Consider the following 18,736-nt stretch of genomic DNA (forward strand, 5'->3'; position numbering starts at 1 on the left):
ATATACTAGGTAGAGTGGTATCTGCCTTACTATGTCTTATTAGGTATCGTCACTTAGTATCGTATATGTGTTTAAATTAATATATTAATCCATATTTTTCCAGAAATTTAGAATTTGATGATTGATGAATTGTCTTGTAATATAATAGTAAATAACATTATAATGTCTCTGCGCCATTAGTATACTATGACTGAAATAAACGTGCGACTGTAAAGGCGACAGGTTGTGAGTTCGATTTCCGTTCGAGGTATAGTCTGATAACTTCCATAATTAATCTAAAGTTGAGAACATACATACATACATTACGTTAAACAGCGTGAAACTATATAACAATATAATAAAAAATATATATAAAATACTATATACAAAAAATATCGATTAACATTCTAAAAATAGTTATTTTGCAAGAGGTAATTTACTATAAGGGCTCAAACACCAAGGGTGGGTCGGGCACGTCACGTCAACGCTAGAGGAGCGACACAGGGATGCTCCTAGGGGATGACCGCCAATGACTAAGTAAGTTTGAAAGTGTAATAAATTATTCCGCCTCATTACGCTACTTGCATACTAATAAATTACTTCCTTAAAATTAAGTCGTCCACGAAATCAGGAAGTCGTTACGAATTTTGTTAAGTCACTTAGGAAAAAGATATATTTAAAGTGAGGTTGATTTTTTTGTAAATTGTGTACAATGTAAACAAATGTACAGAATGAAATTAGTGAGAATTAAATTGTACAATTCTTGTTACTTAAAAATACAAATGATATACAACGATCTTCTTTAAACTAGATCTTATATTGAAAAAACATATTCAATATAATTTTATTTAAATGTGTCCATATGTACATTTGAGAAAAAAAATATTATTAATGTAGCAGTGATTCAGTTTTCTCATTTTTATGCCATGATTGGGGGTCCAAAACGTCCATGAAACTGTTGAACCTACCGCCTACTTGAATAACATAGCACAGAAAAAATAAATTAATTCGTCATATCTGAGCGAGTCTTTTCAGGTATAAATTATTATATCTAATAAAAAAAACCACTTCACAAACAAAACAAATGCAAAATACATATTTTTATTACTACAGTAAACGGCTTATGCAAATTGAAAGCAACAAAAAGATTTAAAAACATTTTATTCGAAATATAGATATAATAAAATTGTCGTTATATTTATTTATAAATGTTTTACAATTTACGCGCGTGCCACTGACAGCGCAAAAACAAATGACGTTACTGCTGGACTTGAGTGTAGCGTTCGGGGAAGAGATGAAAAACGTGATTGATGATGCCAGAACAGCTTTATATCATAAAAATAACTTAATAATCTTATTTTTATTGTGATTTTAGTTTTATCACAAATAAGTATATCAAAAATGGGATTGTATAGAATTGGCCTGTGGATTTTTTTTTTTATGGAAAAAGGACAAGGCAAACGAGCGTTCGGGTCACCTGATGATGATCACCTCCGCCCACGACCCCGTGCAGCACCAGGCTAAATTTAATATAAATGGTACTTAAATAAGTTAAAATTTGTGGAAATTAACCAAAACTTTAATTAAAATTATGCATTATATGTTTACCTAATCTGAATTGGTATCTCTAATCGTAAATAACAAACACAAATATTTGTATCAAACTGGAATCAAATTAGCTAGTAGCTAGATGTAGTAACAACTGAGCCTAAAGATATGTACATTATAATGGCTTCCTATAATAAAACCCAAACAACTATGCTGTGGACCAGGTCAGGGTATGATATAACAACAGAACTCCCTAAAGGGTAATACTAAATCAACCATGTTATGAAGCGCAATATTGCGGAATGGTACTCTTGTGTCTTTATAACTTGCGTGTGTGGCATGCAATATACTTATCTGTATATCATAGTACTAGTGGACGCGCGCAGCTTCGCCTGCTCCTTTGGACCCGTAGGGGTGAATTCTAGTAAAATATGAAACACGTGTTCACTGAATTATTTTTAAGAGTCTGAATTTCAAATGTCATAAAAATCGGTGCGGATTTAATTTTTTTTCCATACAAACTTTCAACCCCTATTTCTCCCCTTTAGGATTAAAATTTTTCAAAATCCCTTCTTAGTGGAAGTCAAAATTACGAAAATAAACATCTGTCCAAATTTCAGCGGTTACGGCTGCATTACGCTTACGGCTTACGGCATCTTACCTCAGTCAGTGAGGACAAGTCCTTTTATATATATAGATTACTAGCGGCCTGCCTGCGGCTTCGCCTGCGTGAACTACGTTATTATTAATTTCTGTCTCCATGAGTACCTACGTCCTATAAGTCCTATAAGTGACGTCCATGCAAAATTTGAGACTCCTAGTATTTGTAGTAACGAAGTTTCATACAAACTGTCAATCCCAAAAACAACCCCTTAGAAGTCGAATATTGCAAATTCCCGTCTTAGCGAGCACCTACGTCCTATAAGTAACTCCTATGCAAAATTTGAGATTCCTAGCATTTGTAGTTTCTGAGATTTCGTGATGAGTGAGTGACCTTTCGATTTTATATACATAGATTATATGAGCTTACGCTTATAAAACATAATTTTAATTTTAATCAAAACAGTTAAAAGTTTCTCTTCTTCTTCAGTGTCAACTTATGGTTGTGGGCTCGAAGCCTCCTGGGGAATGTATGATATTACTTTGAATTAATTAAATGTTTTTGTTTTCCCGATCTTGTTAGACACGTCACTACTAGACTAGTTATATAACGTGTATATATTTGCTAAAATTGAAAAGAAATAACTTTTCACTAGATAGCTTTTGTCTACTTACTTAAGAATAATAATTTTGGTATTGAATGTAAAAGTGGTAAGTTGTGAATTAGATTCCCATTCTAGGGAATAAAATATTTTAATTTCCAAGCTCTATCGATGACTTCCGCCCTTCAAATGCAATGCCTTCAGAATTCAGAAATGTCATAATTGCGACGGACATTATACACTCTCCCTAACCTACTACGTGCATTATACACTGTGAAACTAAAAAAAGGATAAACAATTTACTTATACACATACAATAATACTTACGTTATACAGAATCATTAAAACACAAGCAATCTTTGTCTAAAACTTGTATAATTACCACGCAACAATACGCAACACTTAATATTAGAAGTTGGAACGCAAACGGTCCGCCTACTTGCGGCTTGATTAATGGTTCTACCCTCCATTATTACAGTCGTCGCTTGAACGAGCTTTCCATTTTCTCTTTGATATTTTTTTTTGATATAACTATTTTTTTCGTGCCCTAATAATGATATCCACATACTATTTATTGATTCTAAGGCTATTTATTTCTGTGTTAGTTTCTATGGATTAAACAACTATAACTATAACTAAATATTTCTAAATATTAGAAATTAAAACATGGAAGAGGTACATGTTAAAGGTTTATTTATGTTAAATTCACTTTAAGCCCCCATTAAAATTTTAACCGTAGATTGGTTCGCGGATGACGTTTGGAAATATTTATATTTTAAGCCTACTTGAAATTGCAGCAAAAATCACGATTTTCACCACTCTTAATTGGCGGAGAGTTGAAAAAGATATACATGCCTTACATGTTTTATATCTATATTTTGCAGTAATGTTGTAGATTCGAATTTATTTATTTATGCCAAGAATATGTACTACGAATAATATGTGAATAGCTACTATAGATATACGTTATGATTTTGATTTGATTCACTGTAGTGGAAGATGCTTATTTGCTACGGCTTCTTTGAAATATGATCTATTTACTCGTAGTTCTATTTATTATTTATTTCAAATTGCAAATTTTAAGGTTTACATTTTTATCGATGGTAACAATAAGAATGTATTTTGCCTGTAATGATAGGTAAAAAAAATATTAATTTTATAGAATTTTTGTTTTTAAAAATGTATATGAACTTTTAAAAAACAAGTTTTCTAGATGTTTTTTTTTCATGGTACATTGTATTTTACAAATCAAACCCTTTCATTTGATACTCACATTAGAATAGAAAAAACTTTATTGCACATAAAAATACATATAAAAGAGAAAGAAACAATATATTTTTATAAAATGTATGCAAAGGCGGCCTTATTGCTTCAAGCAATCTCTTCCAGGCAACCCTTGTAAAATAAAGGACTAAAAATAAAGAAATGGGAATAACGTTATAGTGCACAATTAGATTAAATATAATACAGTCATAAAATAATAATGAATATACACACATACATATATATATATATATATATATATATATATTTACATAATAATAATATAATATTAATACAAAATAATAATATAATATCTACATATAATCCTATAAATATTATACAAAATTCTACATAATATAAATATATATATATAAACGACTAAAGATAAACTACAGTTAAATTTGGAAAAGATAGTCTTTTAAACGATTTTTAAAAATATTAAGTGATTTAGAATGACGTATTTCGGAAGGAAGTTCATTCCAGAGGATAGCAGATTTTACTTCACTGTAAAATCTGCTATCCTCTGGAATTGGAATAGAATTGGGTACGACAAGTTGGAAATTTAAGAAGATTATCGCTCCTGGACCTAAGTTCAAGGCGTAGGCTAGAATCGGAGTCACGGAAACAGAAACGATCTTTTAAATAAGCAGGATAGAGAGGATTATAAAGGATTGAATAGAGGAGAGTAAGCATTCACATTAATTAGGTGGGTTGTGCAAACACAACTTAGTCTCAACATTAGATTTCCTGTACCCTAACCAAAAATAATAGTAATAATAATAAAATAAAAATATAGTAATTTTATATTACAGTATTCTTGCTTAAACTAGAAACTCGATTATCTTTACAATAGTGTTCTCTTATTATTACTTCTGCCATTGCTTAAAAATCTTATATCTTTGAGAGAACTTAATTTATCCCCACGGAGCTGTGGTCTAAACTCTAGACTGTTAAGTGCACACTTTATTAAAGTTTATAAAAGTTCTCGTACTAAAAATAAGTGGACTAACTCTTTCGCCAGGAGATAAGTTCATAGCTAGTATCTACTAATAACATAATAATGTACAATTTGCCTGTAGGTGTACCCTTTTATTTATTTTTTTTTAAATATTTTGAAATTTTGATTTAGTCACAGTCATCCATCATTTTTTTCTGTAGCTATACGCTGTCCTGTATTTAGCAGAGTAGACAGAGGGATCCTCATGTTAAGACATTCATTCATTATGTGCTCAATGGCGGAACTGTGCGGGCGGAATGTACCAGGGCGATAAAATGAAAGTATTACTTAATAAATAATAATTCATTTCCCCGAGTGGGAATCGAACCCACAATCTTTGCGTTTACAGTCACACGATAATGCCCCTGCGCCACGAGGAAACTCACATCACTATCGGTGAAAAATAGAACTGAAATATTTATTTATTTTGATTATTTTAGTACATTTAAAAATACGTCAAATTTATTTTTAACATTTTTAAAGTGCTATTTAACACTAAAGATAGATTCAACATTTAAACTCGCGCCTCTTGAGGACCGTCCAAGCTCTCTGTCAAACAAACTTATTTATATACAGTTATTTTTTTACAGGTGTATCACTGGTATACATGATGGCCGTCCTGCCAGGGCTACTTCCCTGGAGTGGAGGTGGTGGTGGCGCTGGTGCTTGGTTCCTGTCCCTGTGCCATTTACTTGGCGCTTTGGCACCTTGGTGTGGGTCCTTCCTATACCATCTCTTTATGAATCACACACATGGAGCAGCCTTATATCATAGGTTGCTTCAGCTTGATATGCTGGGCATCTGGGTTAGCCAGAGTATAGGTAAGTGGATATTATAAGTCTAAATAATATTAAAAACGAAATAAAAATGTAATTTAATCGTCTTTTTTTTATACAAGGTTTAAGATGTGTAATTATTTTTTATGTTGTGTACGAGGCCAGTGAAAGTAGGCACGATACCTTTTGCTTTTGTTTCTGGAGTATATTACAATACGAACTTTTTATAAGCTATATAACACGTCGTGAAGAGGGCCCTGACAAGCGAAGCCTACGTGCACCTTTCGGAGTTGTTGCCAGCACCGCATAAATATGGCGTTCTCCGTATATATTTCAACAAAATAGAATGGAAAAATGGCAGTTTCCTTATAATTTAAACGTAACGCTTAAGAACTAAAACACAATAAGAACACGTGTTACTAAAGGCATTTTAATCTTGTGTTGATGTGAATGAATTCAATTCTTCTTATTTACCTCATTGTGGATTAACATTGCGAAGAAACGGTGTTAATATTTCTTAGGTTCCGTTTTTTTACATATAACAAAAAAACCTAACCTACTATTTCTTCAGCAATAGTTCCAAATTTTCTGAATTTCCACCTAAATTACAGGGCGATGCGATAATCTTTCCAATTCCAAAATAAGCAATATGTGCAAAATTGTGTCAAGGCTATTTCCTTATCGCACGCCATGTGAAACTGTAATACTTACTTGCTTTGAGAAATCTATATTTGTATACATTTACTATGCCTATTGTATACTGTGGGTGGAAAAAGTATTTTTTCGCCTTTGTAAATGCCGCATCTTACAAAGTCGACGAATCGAAGCATGGTTTTTTTGTTCTGCCTTATTTTCTGAAATTTTTAAGAATCTCAACAAAGATAAAAGATAAACTCTCCCCCCAGTCACATTCAATCCTACTACCATCACAATACACCTTCCATGGTTTCTCACGTTCCTAACTATTTATTGTATAAAATTAAATAACATAATATGTTTTCCATAGACAAAACGAGGGCACTGCGGCCTACGACGTAGCCGACATCTTAGTGACGCAAATACTAAAAATAATACGAAATATCTTACCACAACTTTCCGTTTCGCCATTCAAGTTTATTTACTATTTATGAATCCTTTCTCCGAGTTGGCATAAAGTCATATCTACTGTAGAAGAGAAAAGGATTTAAAATAAATACAAATTTTCATGAAAATTTACGAAGAAAATGAGAAGTTGCAGACAATTTTATGCTTATATTATTAGTCTTATATTTACTAAACTTTTTAACGGTATTTACATAATTAAGTTCATTGTTCAGGGATTTTACTCAGTATTACCTTGCTACCAGAAGTGAGTGGGAATCGAACCCACAATCATGACGTCATAGTCACACGTATCACTCTGACACCACGGCCTCCATGTTGTATTTATTTATGTCATAAAGAGAAAAAAAATTAAAAAGTCGAAAAAGACATTTTAAACAAATGGAATGAACTTTACGAAAGAAACGTACAAGAACGAATTACTTTAAAACATATATAACCTACTACAAATATAAATTAGCCTTTATTTAAAATTCCGCGTAATTATTTATGTATATACATTTCAACCGAATTATATTCCTCGAAATGCGTACCAGCTGCGAGATGGGGTTTCCAAACAAACATCTGCTCAGAGATTCATGATATAAATGGAAGTTTGCCTTTTGCCTTGGGAGGGGACAGAATATGTTCGAGGTCCGACGCAAATCAGAAAATAACTAATTTTCATATTTTTTTTAATCTTCACGCTATTTCCTCAAATAACAGAATACAATTTTAAAAACGAACAATTTTAATAATTTAGTTCATATATATTTAGGTACCAATTCAAATATTATTTCTATATTACAATATTCATAGTTCTATTATTAATATTTATTAATACTTCTAGTTCAGCACCATCTCGGGTGAAGTTAGTATTCCTCTGGCGATACTTTAGCTATTATCACTTTAATCGTTCAGGTCCAAGTTGTTTCCGCATAAGTAATTGGCAATAAAAAGTTTCTCCTGTCGATGAAGTCGAGAACGACTTAATAGCATTACCCAACATTGAACTTGGCTCTCATTTCACATTTATGTTTTCTATGGGATCCAAAATGGCCGCCTCAGCAAAATGGCGGATTACAAATGTTTACCCAACCCAACCATTTTGCGTATCAAATCTTAATGATAATATTAATTGGTAAAATATAACACAACCCTCTGTTCTGAAATAAATAAATAATATCTACTTGAGCCTCAAGCAGTAATTGGATGGTGAATTTAGGGACTTCTGAACTAAAGACATTGTGCTTGGACTAGTTGAATTCGTCTTGGCAAGCACTCTGGTGGTTGATGATATCGAGCATCTGCTATAATTTATAATGATTTTAATTTAGTTTTTTATAGGTGAACGCAATTTTTAATTCTAGCTTTTTTTTAATATGCATTTTCCTAAAGTGTACTAACATATTTTTTTATAAGTGATATATGCTTAACTTACACGTCATCAAAGAACTACATACTATATTGAATTGAGTTATGAAGTGTTTTAACATAAATTTCACTCTATATATCCCAGAAATATATGGGATACAACGTAAAACTAATATTTTAAGTCACCAACATAAAATAAATTTTCATTCAAATCTTGAAACACAATGCTATTAAAGTCACAATGACAAATCGATTGTATAAATACACGATGCAGTTCCAAAGTGTTGACCGCGCGCGCCGAACTATTATATATTTAACGCTTAACTATATTAGACCTGCGGCATCGTTTCTATGGATATAAGAATAAATCAACAAACAATCATTTTCTTTAATATTGTAATATTGTTATATGATATGTGGTAATTGTGAGGCTAGTCATAGGCCAGGACTCAGGGTGTCACTGTGAACACCACAGGGTGGGTGGGTTCGACTTCCACTCGAGGAAATGAAATTTAAATTTAATTTTTCATCAATCCACCGTTCGTCGTTTGTCGAGGCAAAGCGCTGCGTTAAAAACCCGCTATTCAATACGCAATGGCTCCAGAATTTGGTGGAAAATGGAGAACAGACTTAACATAAGGTTCTCCTTTTGATAATACTTATTATTTAAAACACATTTTTTTCTCTCTCCCGATAATTTATCTATTTATTTTTTGCTTTACGCTTCATTCCGCTACTACATAGCAAGATGGGCAAAGAGTATTTAATGTCAAGATACGCCACCTGAGTTCAGCCTCTTGTTTTTATGAATTAGAATTACATTTAAACAAAATTAAGCAATATAGAGTAAACATGCTCATTTGATCCCTCAAAAAGCTCTCAAAGTTCAATTACAGTCTATAAATATCCCCTAAGACGACTTAAGTGACGGTTTGTTCGTGGAATATCAAACATTTCTCAGAGTAGTGGCGCTGGGCACTCGTAAATCTTGCGGTGCTCCAACCGGTGGGTGAACCCTTTAAATCGGCTTTTCCACTATGAATTATGTATTTATGTTGACATGATTCCATTTACATTTTAGTTGCGATGTTTCTGTGTATCATATAACTGTATTTGCATGTTCAATCATAAGTTTTATTGTAATTATAAAGTTTTCTCATTTTATAATGTAAATAACTCTACAATGTAATAAATATTAAGTTCGGTGATTCTTTCTTTTCGCAATATAAATGCGACTCTGAAACCCAATGCTGGTCAAAATCTATATTCTTATCTTTATTCTTATTTTTCTCTATCATTTTACTCTTAATTGCGCTTTGTTTTGTTAGAGAGTACAAGAGTCGATGTATGAGTGCGCCACGATAACCTGATTTATATTATTATAATTAATGGATAATAATCTATGTGCATATATATATTGAGATCGTAATGAAGCGAGTCTATAAATCCGACAGTTTGTTCAGTGAATCCGATTCCCATTCGGGGGAATAAAATATTTTCAATTCCTTACTCTAGTAACGAGGCAAAGAGCCACTCAACACGCAATGCTTCAAAAATTCGGCGGAATATAAGAAACGAAGTGTCATAATGGGAAAAAACTGTCACTAGGTTCCCAGGTTCCATCTGCCAACTTTGTTATATGCGTGAAACTAAAAAATGTACATGCAAAAAAGTAGAGTTACACTACTAGCTACCTCTAAATACAAAACGTAACATAATTCAGAAGATGCGTAAACATAAAATGTTCCAGCTATATGAGCAAACAACAGAACGTACATACGTATATCTATAGATTTTTTTATGAAGGCGTGGCAGATACGGGTTTACAGTGATCGACATCATCACGCCAACACGCCACCGCATATTAGATTTTGTCATGGAAATACTAATTTGTTATGCATTTATAATATCCGTGGTTTGTGAATTCCTATTTAAATATTCAACATGTTTGTGTCAGATTCAGGATTGTTTGAATGCTTTTTTTATATTAACTTTTGTATATGGTTTTTTTATTATTTTCAATTTTTTACGTATTTAGCAGGGTAAGATGTGAGTGATGATCTTAGTATTCGAGCTTTTTTAGCTTTACGTTATTTTCCGCACGAAGCAGGGTACGCAGAGGAAGTACAGAAGTAGGACTAAGGCACTCTGTTCACCATTTTTCGAGATGCGTGTTGAGTGGTGGAACTCAACGTCATACTTCGCTTTCTTACCAGTCCGAGAAACTGAAAATAATAAGTTTCCCCGAATGCAAATCTACAACCATCAGTTACTAATTAATACCCAAACTATAACCTTTTCTTATTGACTGCTAGTATGAAATTAGTTTTATAAAGTAAAAATGTACCTACCTATTTTCTATAAAAGTTTACTGATTCATTATAGAGATGCAATATCCTCACAACATCCAACTCCAACATATACATATTTCCAAATAAGTCTTAATTTCTCCAGACGCTTTGTAGATTTAATCGAAGCTATATTGCTACATTATTAAAATCATATTTCTGTTTTAAATACTGAAATCGCTTTTCAGTCGAAATTAATATCAACAACATCGTTAACTTGTCTTTTCATTAAATATCACAAAAAGGGACATTTAGAAGCTTGAATTAAAATAACAAGTTCAAAGGGTTCTCTAAAGTAAATTAATAGGGCTCGATTTTCATGGACATACAATCTTTAGGAACATAGTTAGGAAGTTGGTTAGCGTGCTTACCAAGGTAAGGCGGGCGGGTCAAGTGCACCTCGCTCCGTCACGGTGGCGTGCGTCCGCGTTCACTATGTAAACTATATTTTTAACTTTATATCACGGTTAAGGATATTTCTTTTATGTGAAAGTGTTTTTAACTATTTTAGTATAAGCGTTTGATTATAACGCGATATTTGTGAGTTCGATTCTCACCCCGGGAATAAATTGTTATTCATTAATATTTTAATTTCTCTGGTACCAAGGTAAAAGCACGGCGCTTTAGACAGACAGAAAAGAAAGTAGAAAGTAGGCAGAATGTGGGGAACAGAGTGTCTTAATGGATACAGCGTCGAGCTGAAAAAAAGAAGATAATGTTTTAATAGCTACGAGTATTTAATAAAATATATTTAAAAAAAAAAATTACATATAATATGTACATATAGGTAGTTATGTCTAAAAATATATAATTAAATTTCTATTCCACGAGTACACGTGCACTTTATGATGACATGAAGTACTTTATAATTCAATATATGTTTAGGTATGGTATACAATTTCAACGATTGAATCGTATTATAAATGAAAGCTAGGGCTGTATTAAATGCAATTATGGCACGATCGTGTCTGGAAATACCGGGAAATGGGTTATTTTCTATAATTATGTATAGTCTATTGAAATCATAATTTGTTTCTTTTTTGTTTATACAAATCACCCAAAGTTACACAACGAAAGTTTCATTTGATTTTCATTAGAAATATACGATTAATCCGGTTTAAGAATTTTATTTAAAATGTGTAATAATTGCGAAAATCAAAGATGTTATAATAATTTCATTATTTTACCAAATGCAACTATTGTTTTAAAAGAAAATTATTGAAACATTTTTTTATATTATTATCTGGGTATCAAAATATATGTCAATATAACAGCGGCTAAATCGTGACCTACATCTGTTTGTTTAAATATCTTTAATAATATAAAAACGATGCAAAATTCAAACAAAAATACTTATTTAAAGCATTATTTACATTATTTCTTAAGCAAACTGTATTCATAACTACCTCTCATTCCATTAATATTAGATCCGGAACTCTACCCCTAATGGATTAGACTTTAAGAGGCCTCTGTCAACATGAACTGCTACGTTTTTCTCTTCTAAAACAATACGACGACGAGGGTCGCTCGTTTACAATTCTATTTTTGCATCACAGAGTGGGTTAAAAGCAATAAAAACCGGTCAAGAGTGAGTTTCATTCGTTTACAGAAAGTTGTGACCTTTTACTCGCTGTTATTTTTTGCGGATTTAATGTTGTTTTTTTATGAAATAAAGTAAATTATCTTCAAAGAATTGGTTCCCTTGTCAATTATTCGACGAGCGTTTCTAAATTCGTTCAAAAGCGACGCTATATCTACGCCGTAGCACCGTAGCACTTAGAATTCCACTCATCATTCTGCGCATGCCATATGAAGTAACTATTATGTGTTCTTGTTGTAATAAAGTAACTTTAATGAAAATTGTTCTACTAACTTTATAATTGAACTAGCGGCCCGCTCGCGGTTTCACCCACGTGAATTATGTTATTATTAATTTCTGTCTCCATGACTACGTCCTAGTGACGTCTGTGCAAAATTTGAGACTCCTAGCATTTGTAGTAACAAAGTTTCATACAAACTTTCGACCCCAAAAACAACCCCTTAGGAGTCAAATATTGCAAATTCCCGTCTTAGCGAGCACCTACGTCCTATACGTAACTCCTATGCAAAATTTGAGATTCCTAGCACTTGAAGTTTCTGAGATTTCGTGATGAGTGAGTGACCTTTCGATTTTATATATATAGATTATTCTACTAACTTTATAATAAAATTACTAGTAACTAAATAAAGCAATGTTACTATTTAAGGTACAAGATCGTCGTTATGCAATAGCACAGCGTTTGACTTAAACGCCATAGTTGTGGGTTCGATTCCCCTTTTGGAAAATGATAATTTAATAAGACACTCCGTTCCCCTTTAAAACACTTCCGTTACCAAAGCGAAAAAATAAAATATTAATATTTCATTATGTCAAGTGGGAATAATTTAAAAATTAAAAATTTAAATGAAACTAAGAATTAAGAATTACAGTTCGGTTATAATCACAATGTCGTCACTATACAATGTCACTACTGCATTACAAGATAAGTTTAAAGTGAAAACGAGGTCCCCAGGTAGCATAAAATGTCAGTAGGTCCGCTGTCTATGTAACCAGGTCGCCTTATTAAGCCGCTTTCTCTCCACTTCACTTTCACGACGCGACGAAGGTAAACTATTGCTAGGTACTTTAATTAAAAACTTTCTCGCTATCGAGTCTGAATTGAAATGCTTATATTTTTATTGGAATTACGTAATTGGATTTTGAAATGTTAGAAGTTTTTATGTTTGAAAGAAAATAGTATCTCTATATCTTTTATTTACAAGAAAATATATATACAATATGACCACAGTCGCTATATGTGTTTGGAAAGGCTTTGACTACAAATGATCGTTGTTGGTTGCATTGCCTAATTCGCTCGCTTGATTATGTTAAAAATAAAAAAATAAAAAAGGATTCTAACTATGAATTTAAGCCGTTGGACTGTAAAAGTACTCGACGTTTGTAGGTTCAAAACTTCAAACTCCACTCGATGAAAAGAAGTATTTTCATTTCCTCGCACTAGTAAGTAGAGCTGCACCACTCAACACAGAATGTGCCGAATTTGAGTGAAAATTTGAGAACGGAATAACACTTAGGTTCTCTTTGTCGACACCGAGAAAAGGAGAAAAATGCTAAATGCTCGATACACAGCATAAAACTGAAGAAAAAATTAAAATAAGAATAAACACGAAAAAAAAACAATTCTTAGTCATTTTAAAAAAACCAAACAAAATAATGTCAATAATAAATGCCCAATAATTATTTATAAGTTTGCGCCGGCGTTACGCACTCACGACAGGAAATCATTAAGCTCTCGTAGCACCCTCTACATTTTTTAACAACAGAAGGGTTGCGGTCCCTACCTGAAGTGTATTTAGGTTGATTACACACAAGTTTTCGTTATTTACTTCTACTTCGTTATAAACTTTATTTCTTATATCTTTAGTTTTTTTTAGTAAGAAGAACCTGTTGTTAAAACACTTCGATCTCTACATATTACACTTGTTATTGATATTGATAGATCCAACGATAACATAACTTAATCCAGAAAATAAAAAAATCTTGGAATGATTAGATGACTTTTGTATCATACAAAAAACTTTTTTATAATATATAAAAAATATTATTGTTGCTTTTACTTCTTCCTTAAAATACTATTTGACTACTATTATTAATTTTAAAATAATTAAGTTCAGACATTAAAGCTATTTTTAATAATAGTCCTATTTTTCCTTGTTTTGCTTGCTTGTGTTGCGCCACGACTAGTTTAAATTCGGAGGAGATTGGGAAGCGAAGTGTCTTAACACTAACCTTTTTCTAGCTACGCTACTAAGTGCAGGATGGAGCGTGAAATAGTTTTTTTAAATTAAATAAGATTAAATGAATTTAAATGTTCCGTTAAATAAATTTCCTATTCAGCCATTGTATAGTGACGAGGCTTCTATCAATTTACAATGTCGCTTGTTGCTAAAGAGCTTTTCATTCCACAATATTATACTTAACCCATTTCTATTCTATTTTAAACTTTTTTATTCCATGTATCAAATTAAACTAATTAGAGTAGTTTTATTTATGAACCTCTAATATATAAACGTATAAAGATAGCTAGTGTTTTGAATGTAAATTCCTCAATATAATTTAAATGAAAACATTGCCTCTGTATACATTTAAAAACATTTTTTTGCAAAAACCTACAAAATTAAAAGCTCCCCCTTTTTAAAGTAGATTAAAAATTTAAGTTATTTCTTTTATGTGTGTGTGTTATTTAGTTCTAATCAGTTTTAACATCATCCTCGGCGCTCGAAGTAAGTTGTATATTATTGTTCAGTTCATTTATCAATCTTTACACAAGTTATTATCAGCATATGCAAAGACACAATTCAATAATTACGAATTCAAGAATTATACACACACTCACCAGCTAACATCCATATAACTTAATAGAATAAATACCACTAGCCTTTTAAAAATCCCCATAATATTAAAAAAAATATCCACTGGCTCCCGATCGTTAAGGAGTTAGGTCTTCTATCATCATCAGCTCGTTACTGGGCTCATAGGTGAAGACTACAGGAAGCAAAAAAATGTTAATTATAATATAAGATATTATATGAACACACATACTACGTGCTTATAAAATTCTTAAGTTTTCCTCGCCTTTCCTGGGATTCCATCATTAGATCCTGATTTGGTGACAATGGCACCAATGGGGTAGTATATTCTGTCAAATATAAAAACTGAGAAATCGACACAAATGTTACAGAAATATAAAGTTAACGAATATAGAAATTGTTCCTTTTAAAAAAAGAAGTTAGTTAAAAAATACATAAACGTGTTCTAGCCGACTTTTTTTACAATTTACAATTAGTTCGTTATCATCAACTTTTTCCTTCCTTTCTAAAGGATCGTTATGAAGAAAACTTTCCAAAGAGAGAAACTTTGTGCGAGAAATAATGAAAAGCTTTACATTAATAAGCTCTTACTTCACGCCCGACGACCAGAATACAGAATGAGATCTAATGTTACCTCTAAATTCTATTTTTGAACTTCAAAATGTTCATTTTGTTTCAAAGTTGTTCTCTACAGATACAGGTAGTGTTAAGACAACAAGTGGAAACAGAAGTGTCTAAGTTCACAATTAGACACTTCTGTTTCCACTTACCGCCGAATTCGGGAGGCATTGCATATTGACTGGCGGAACTCAACGCCGTGCTTTGCCTTGTTATCAGAGCGATTGGAGTTGGAATCGAACCTATAACCTGTAGCGCTTACAGTCACACGTTTTTGCCCCTGCGCCAGGACAGGCCTCCATTTATGTAAAGGCATGCAAAAAAATTGTTGACTTACTATTCATTTGCAGTTAAGTTAAAATATTACGTAATATTTTTTGGAATTAGTATAAGCAAAGAAGCAAATTCATTAAATATAGGTGTAATGAAATGTGAAACTAGTTAAGTCATTATTTTTTCTAATTTCAATATATTGTAATGTATTTGTTGGTATTTTCCGAAGTCGTAGTTGTCGTAGAACAAGAAAACTCTAATAAAGACTTACATACTACTTCATACATCTTAGACTTTTAAAGCAGTGACATTTATATAAATTAATTTTTAACAAAAACAAAAACCGACTTCTAACAAGGAACTAAAAAGTGAAAAATAATTATATAAAGATTTTATAATGTTGAAGTCGGTGCCAAGTAAAACAAACAGGCTTAGTAATTAGATATTGTAGTAAAGGTGTTGTAGCATTAGCTTGACACCTCTGACATCAATTTAAAAAGTTTTTGCTTGTAACTATTACAGTATAATCAATTTTTTACCAAACTTTCTAAATTTTCACCGGATCCCATAATCGGAACCTAACCAAACTTTCACTAAATTATCCTTGAAGTGTATCCTTTCAAATAAAAAAAGAATAATCAAAATCGGTTGGCGCGACATTGAGTTATTCGTCTATTTGTTGCGCACATACCTAATGCAAATTTAAGACTTATGTGATTTTCTCATAGATACCATTGTCAGACATGGACCAAAAAAAAATGGGACCATTCGGGAAGCGTCACCTTTCAAACAAAAAAAAAAATTCAAAATCGGTTCACCCAGTCAAAAGTTATGAGGTAACAAACATAAAAAAAAAATAAAAATACAGTCGAATTGATAACCTCCTTTTCTTACAGAAGTCGGTTAAAAATAACCTTCCTCGCAGTAGTGAAATAAAATTAAAAACATTTGAAAAAATAGCCAAATTCAAATAACAAGTAAAACAAATGTATAATAATATTTAAAATAAGATAGAATGTAACCGAGTAATCCACCCAAATACCTTAATCTCTTGTATAAATAAGTGATCTATTTACATCCCTTCCGGCGTTGGTCGTACATTTTCATTGATCGGCGTAGCTTAAAATATGTTTAATAATTCTAAGTCTTTTAGAGTGGTCGAGCATTGAATCTTTATTCAGTTGGAAGATTTTGACCTGTTATGATATAAACATATAAATAGCGGCGTTTAGTTCCGTCACTCAACACGCAATGTATCTAGAATTCAGTGGAAAGTAGGGAACGGAAGTTTGTTAATGAGAACTGAGTGTCTTAAGGTTTCGGGGATCCATCCGCCTACTCTACTTTGTGCGGGATACAATGTAAAGCTAAAAAAACATACATCATCGGTAACGCTGAACAATTATACCATTAAAATCATTTTTAATTAAAATAAAGAAATTATAATTATTTTTAAATATATATATTTTTTAAAATAAATCTTTAAAAGTTATCTAAAAAGTTATTTTAACATTTTATCCTTTTTAAATACTCTATGCATACTCTACAGAGTCACTTTTAACATTACTATCTTCCGTATTTTATACATACAATGAAAATATATTTATTTTGAACTGTTATGAATTTTATTTAATATATTTGAACCCCTAACTATCATGTTAGCAGGTAATGCTAGTTAGGCATACACCACCCAACATTGTTAATTATATAAAAAATATATAAATAATTATCCCTCTCTTTATTTTCTGTCCAAATATTTTTCGTTTTAATAAAACAGGAATCCGACCGCGAAATCGTTTTTTGCCAGATGGTGGATTTTACACAGAGATTTTCCAGAGAGCGACTTTAACGACACTTTCGGCTCACTGCGACTCGGGATCTTCATTAATATTAATAATATAAAAAGGCTCTATTATTTTAATGTAATATTATTATTATTCAATCCCACTCGAAGGAATGACCTTTTTCTATTTCTTCGCTCTGGTAATAAAGCATAATAAGCGGCGGGTATTGGAAAAATTAGTGTCTTAACACTAGGTTCCCTCTATCTACTTTGCTACGTGAGGCATAATGCTAAGAATAAAAAATATTAGGTGAATTGTTTTTATGATTAGTAGTCGACTTTATAACTATATTTCCGTTGAACTATAATTCTGCAATTAGTACAGAACCCTCGATGGGCGAGCCCGACTCACACTTGACCGGTTTTTTATCATTACTGGGGGCTGAAGTTACAGTAACAGTGTTGCACGGGGATTAAAAATAATCTAGTTTAAAAAAAGTAGAACACTGTTTTACTATTCGCTCCAAGGTATTTTAATATATTTAAAAAAGGATCATCTAGTCCACTACTACGCAAAACATTGGAAGAATAAAATGTTCTATTACTAGATATATAACAGTTATATCAATAGTATAGAGCCCGTTGCTTAGTTTAGACATTTATTTAGTGTTCGAGGTAACATAGACCGTATATACCTTATAACTTATAGTCTTCCTCAATACATGGACTATCCAGTACAAAAATATTTTTCTAATTGAACCAGTAGTTCCTGAGATAAGAGCGTGCAACCAACCAAAAATACTCTTTAGTTTTATAATAATCATCTTCACGCTGAGGGAATCTAGTGTTAAGACACTCCATTGCCTACTTTCCGCCGAATTCTGGAGGCATTACGTGTTGATAAATGTAAAAAATGTTAATGTAAAAAAGTTGTAAATGATCCATAATATAATAACTATTATGAAAAGTGTTTCAAAACTCTCTTCTCTCTTAATATGAAATATCAACATATTTTAAAATTAAATAACTACCTATACATTTAGTATATTCAATATTAAATTAAGATATATGAATCTTACTGTACA

General features: G+C 31.8%; 1 protein-coding gene across 1 annotated transcript in view; it reads left to right on the forward strand.

The window, feature by feature from the left end:
• LOC146540078 (progestin and adipoQ receptor family member 4) overlaps positions 1-18,736 on the forward strand; it is a 75,046-nt gene that overhangs the window by 23,016 nt on the left and 33,294 nt on the right. Inside the window, exon 2 of the mRNA XM_085207640.1 lies at positions 5,580-5,810. Coding sequence (XP_085063766.1) covers positions 5,580-5,810 — 231 coding nt within the window. The remainder of the gene's footprint in view (positions 1-5,579; positions 5,811-18,736) is intronic.

This window comes from Heliconius melpomene, chromosome 3, assembly GCF_056956725.1.
Source record: "Heliconius melpomene rosina isolate 202511_hmr_F chromosome 3, ASM5695672v1, whole genome shotgun sequence".
Taxonomy (NCBI): Eukaryota; Metazoa; Arthropoda; class Insecta; order Lepidoptera; family Nymphalidae; genus Heliconius; species Heliconius melpomene.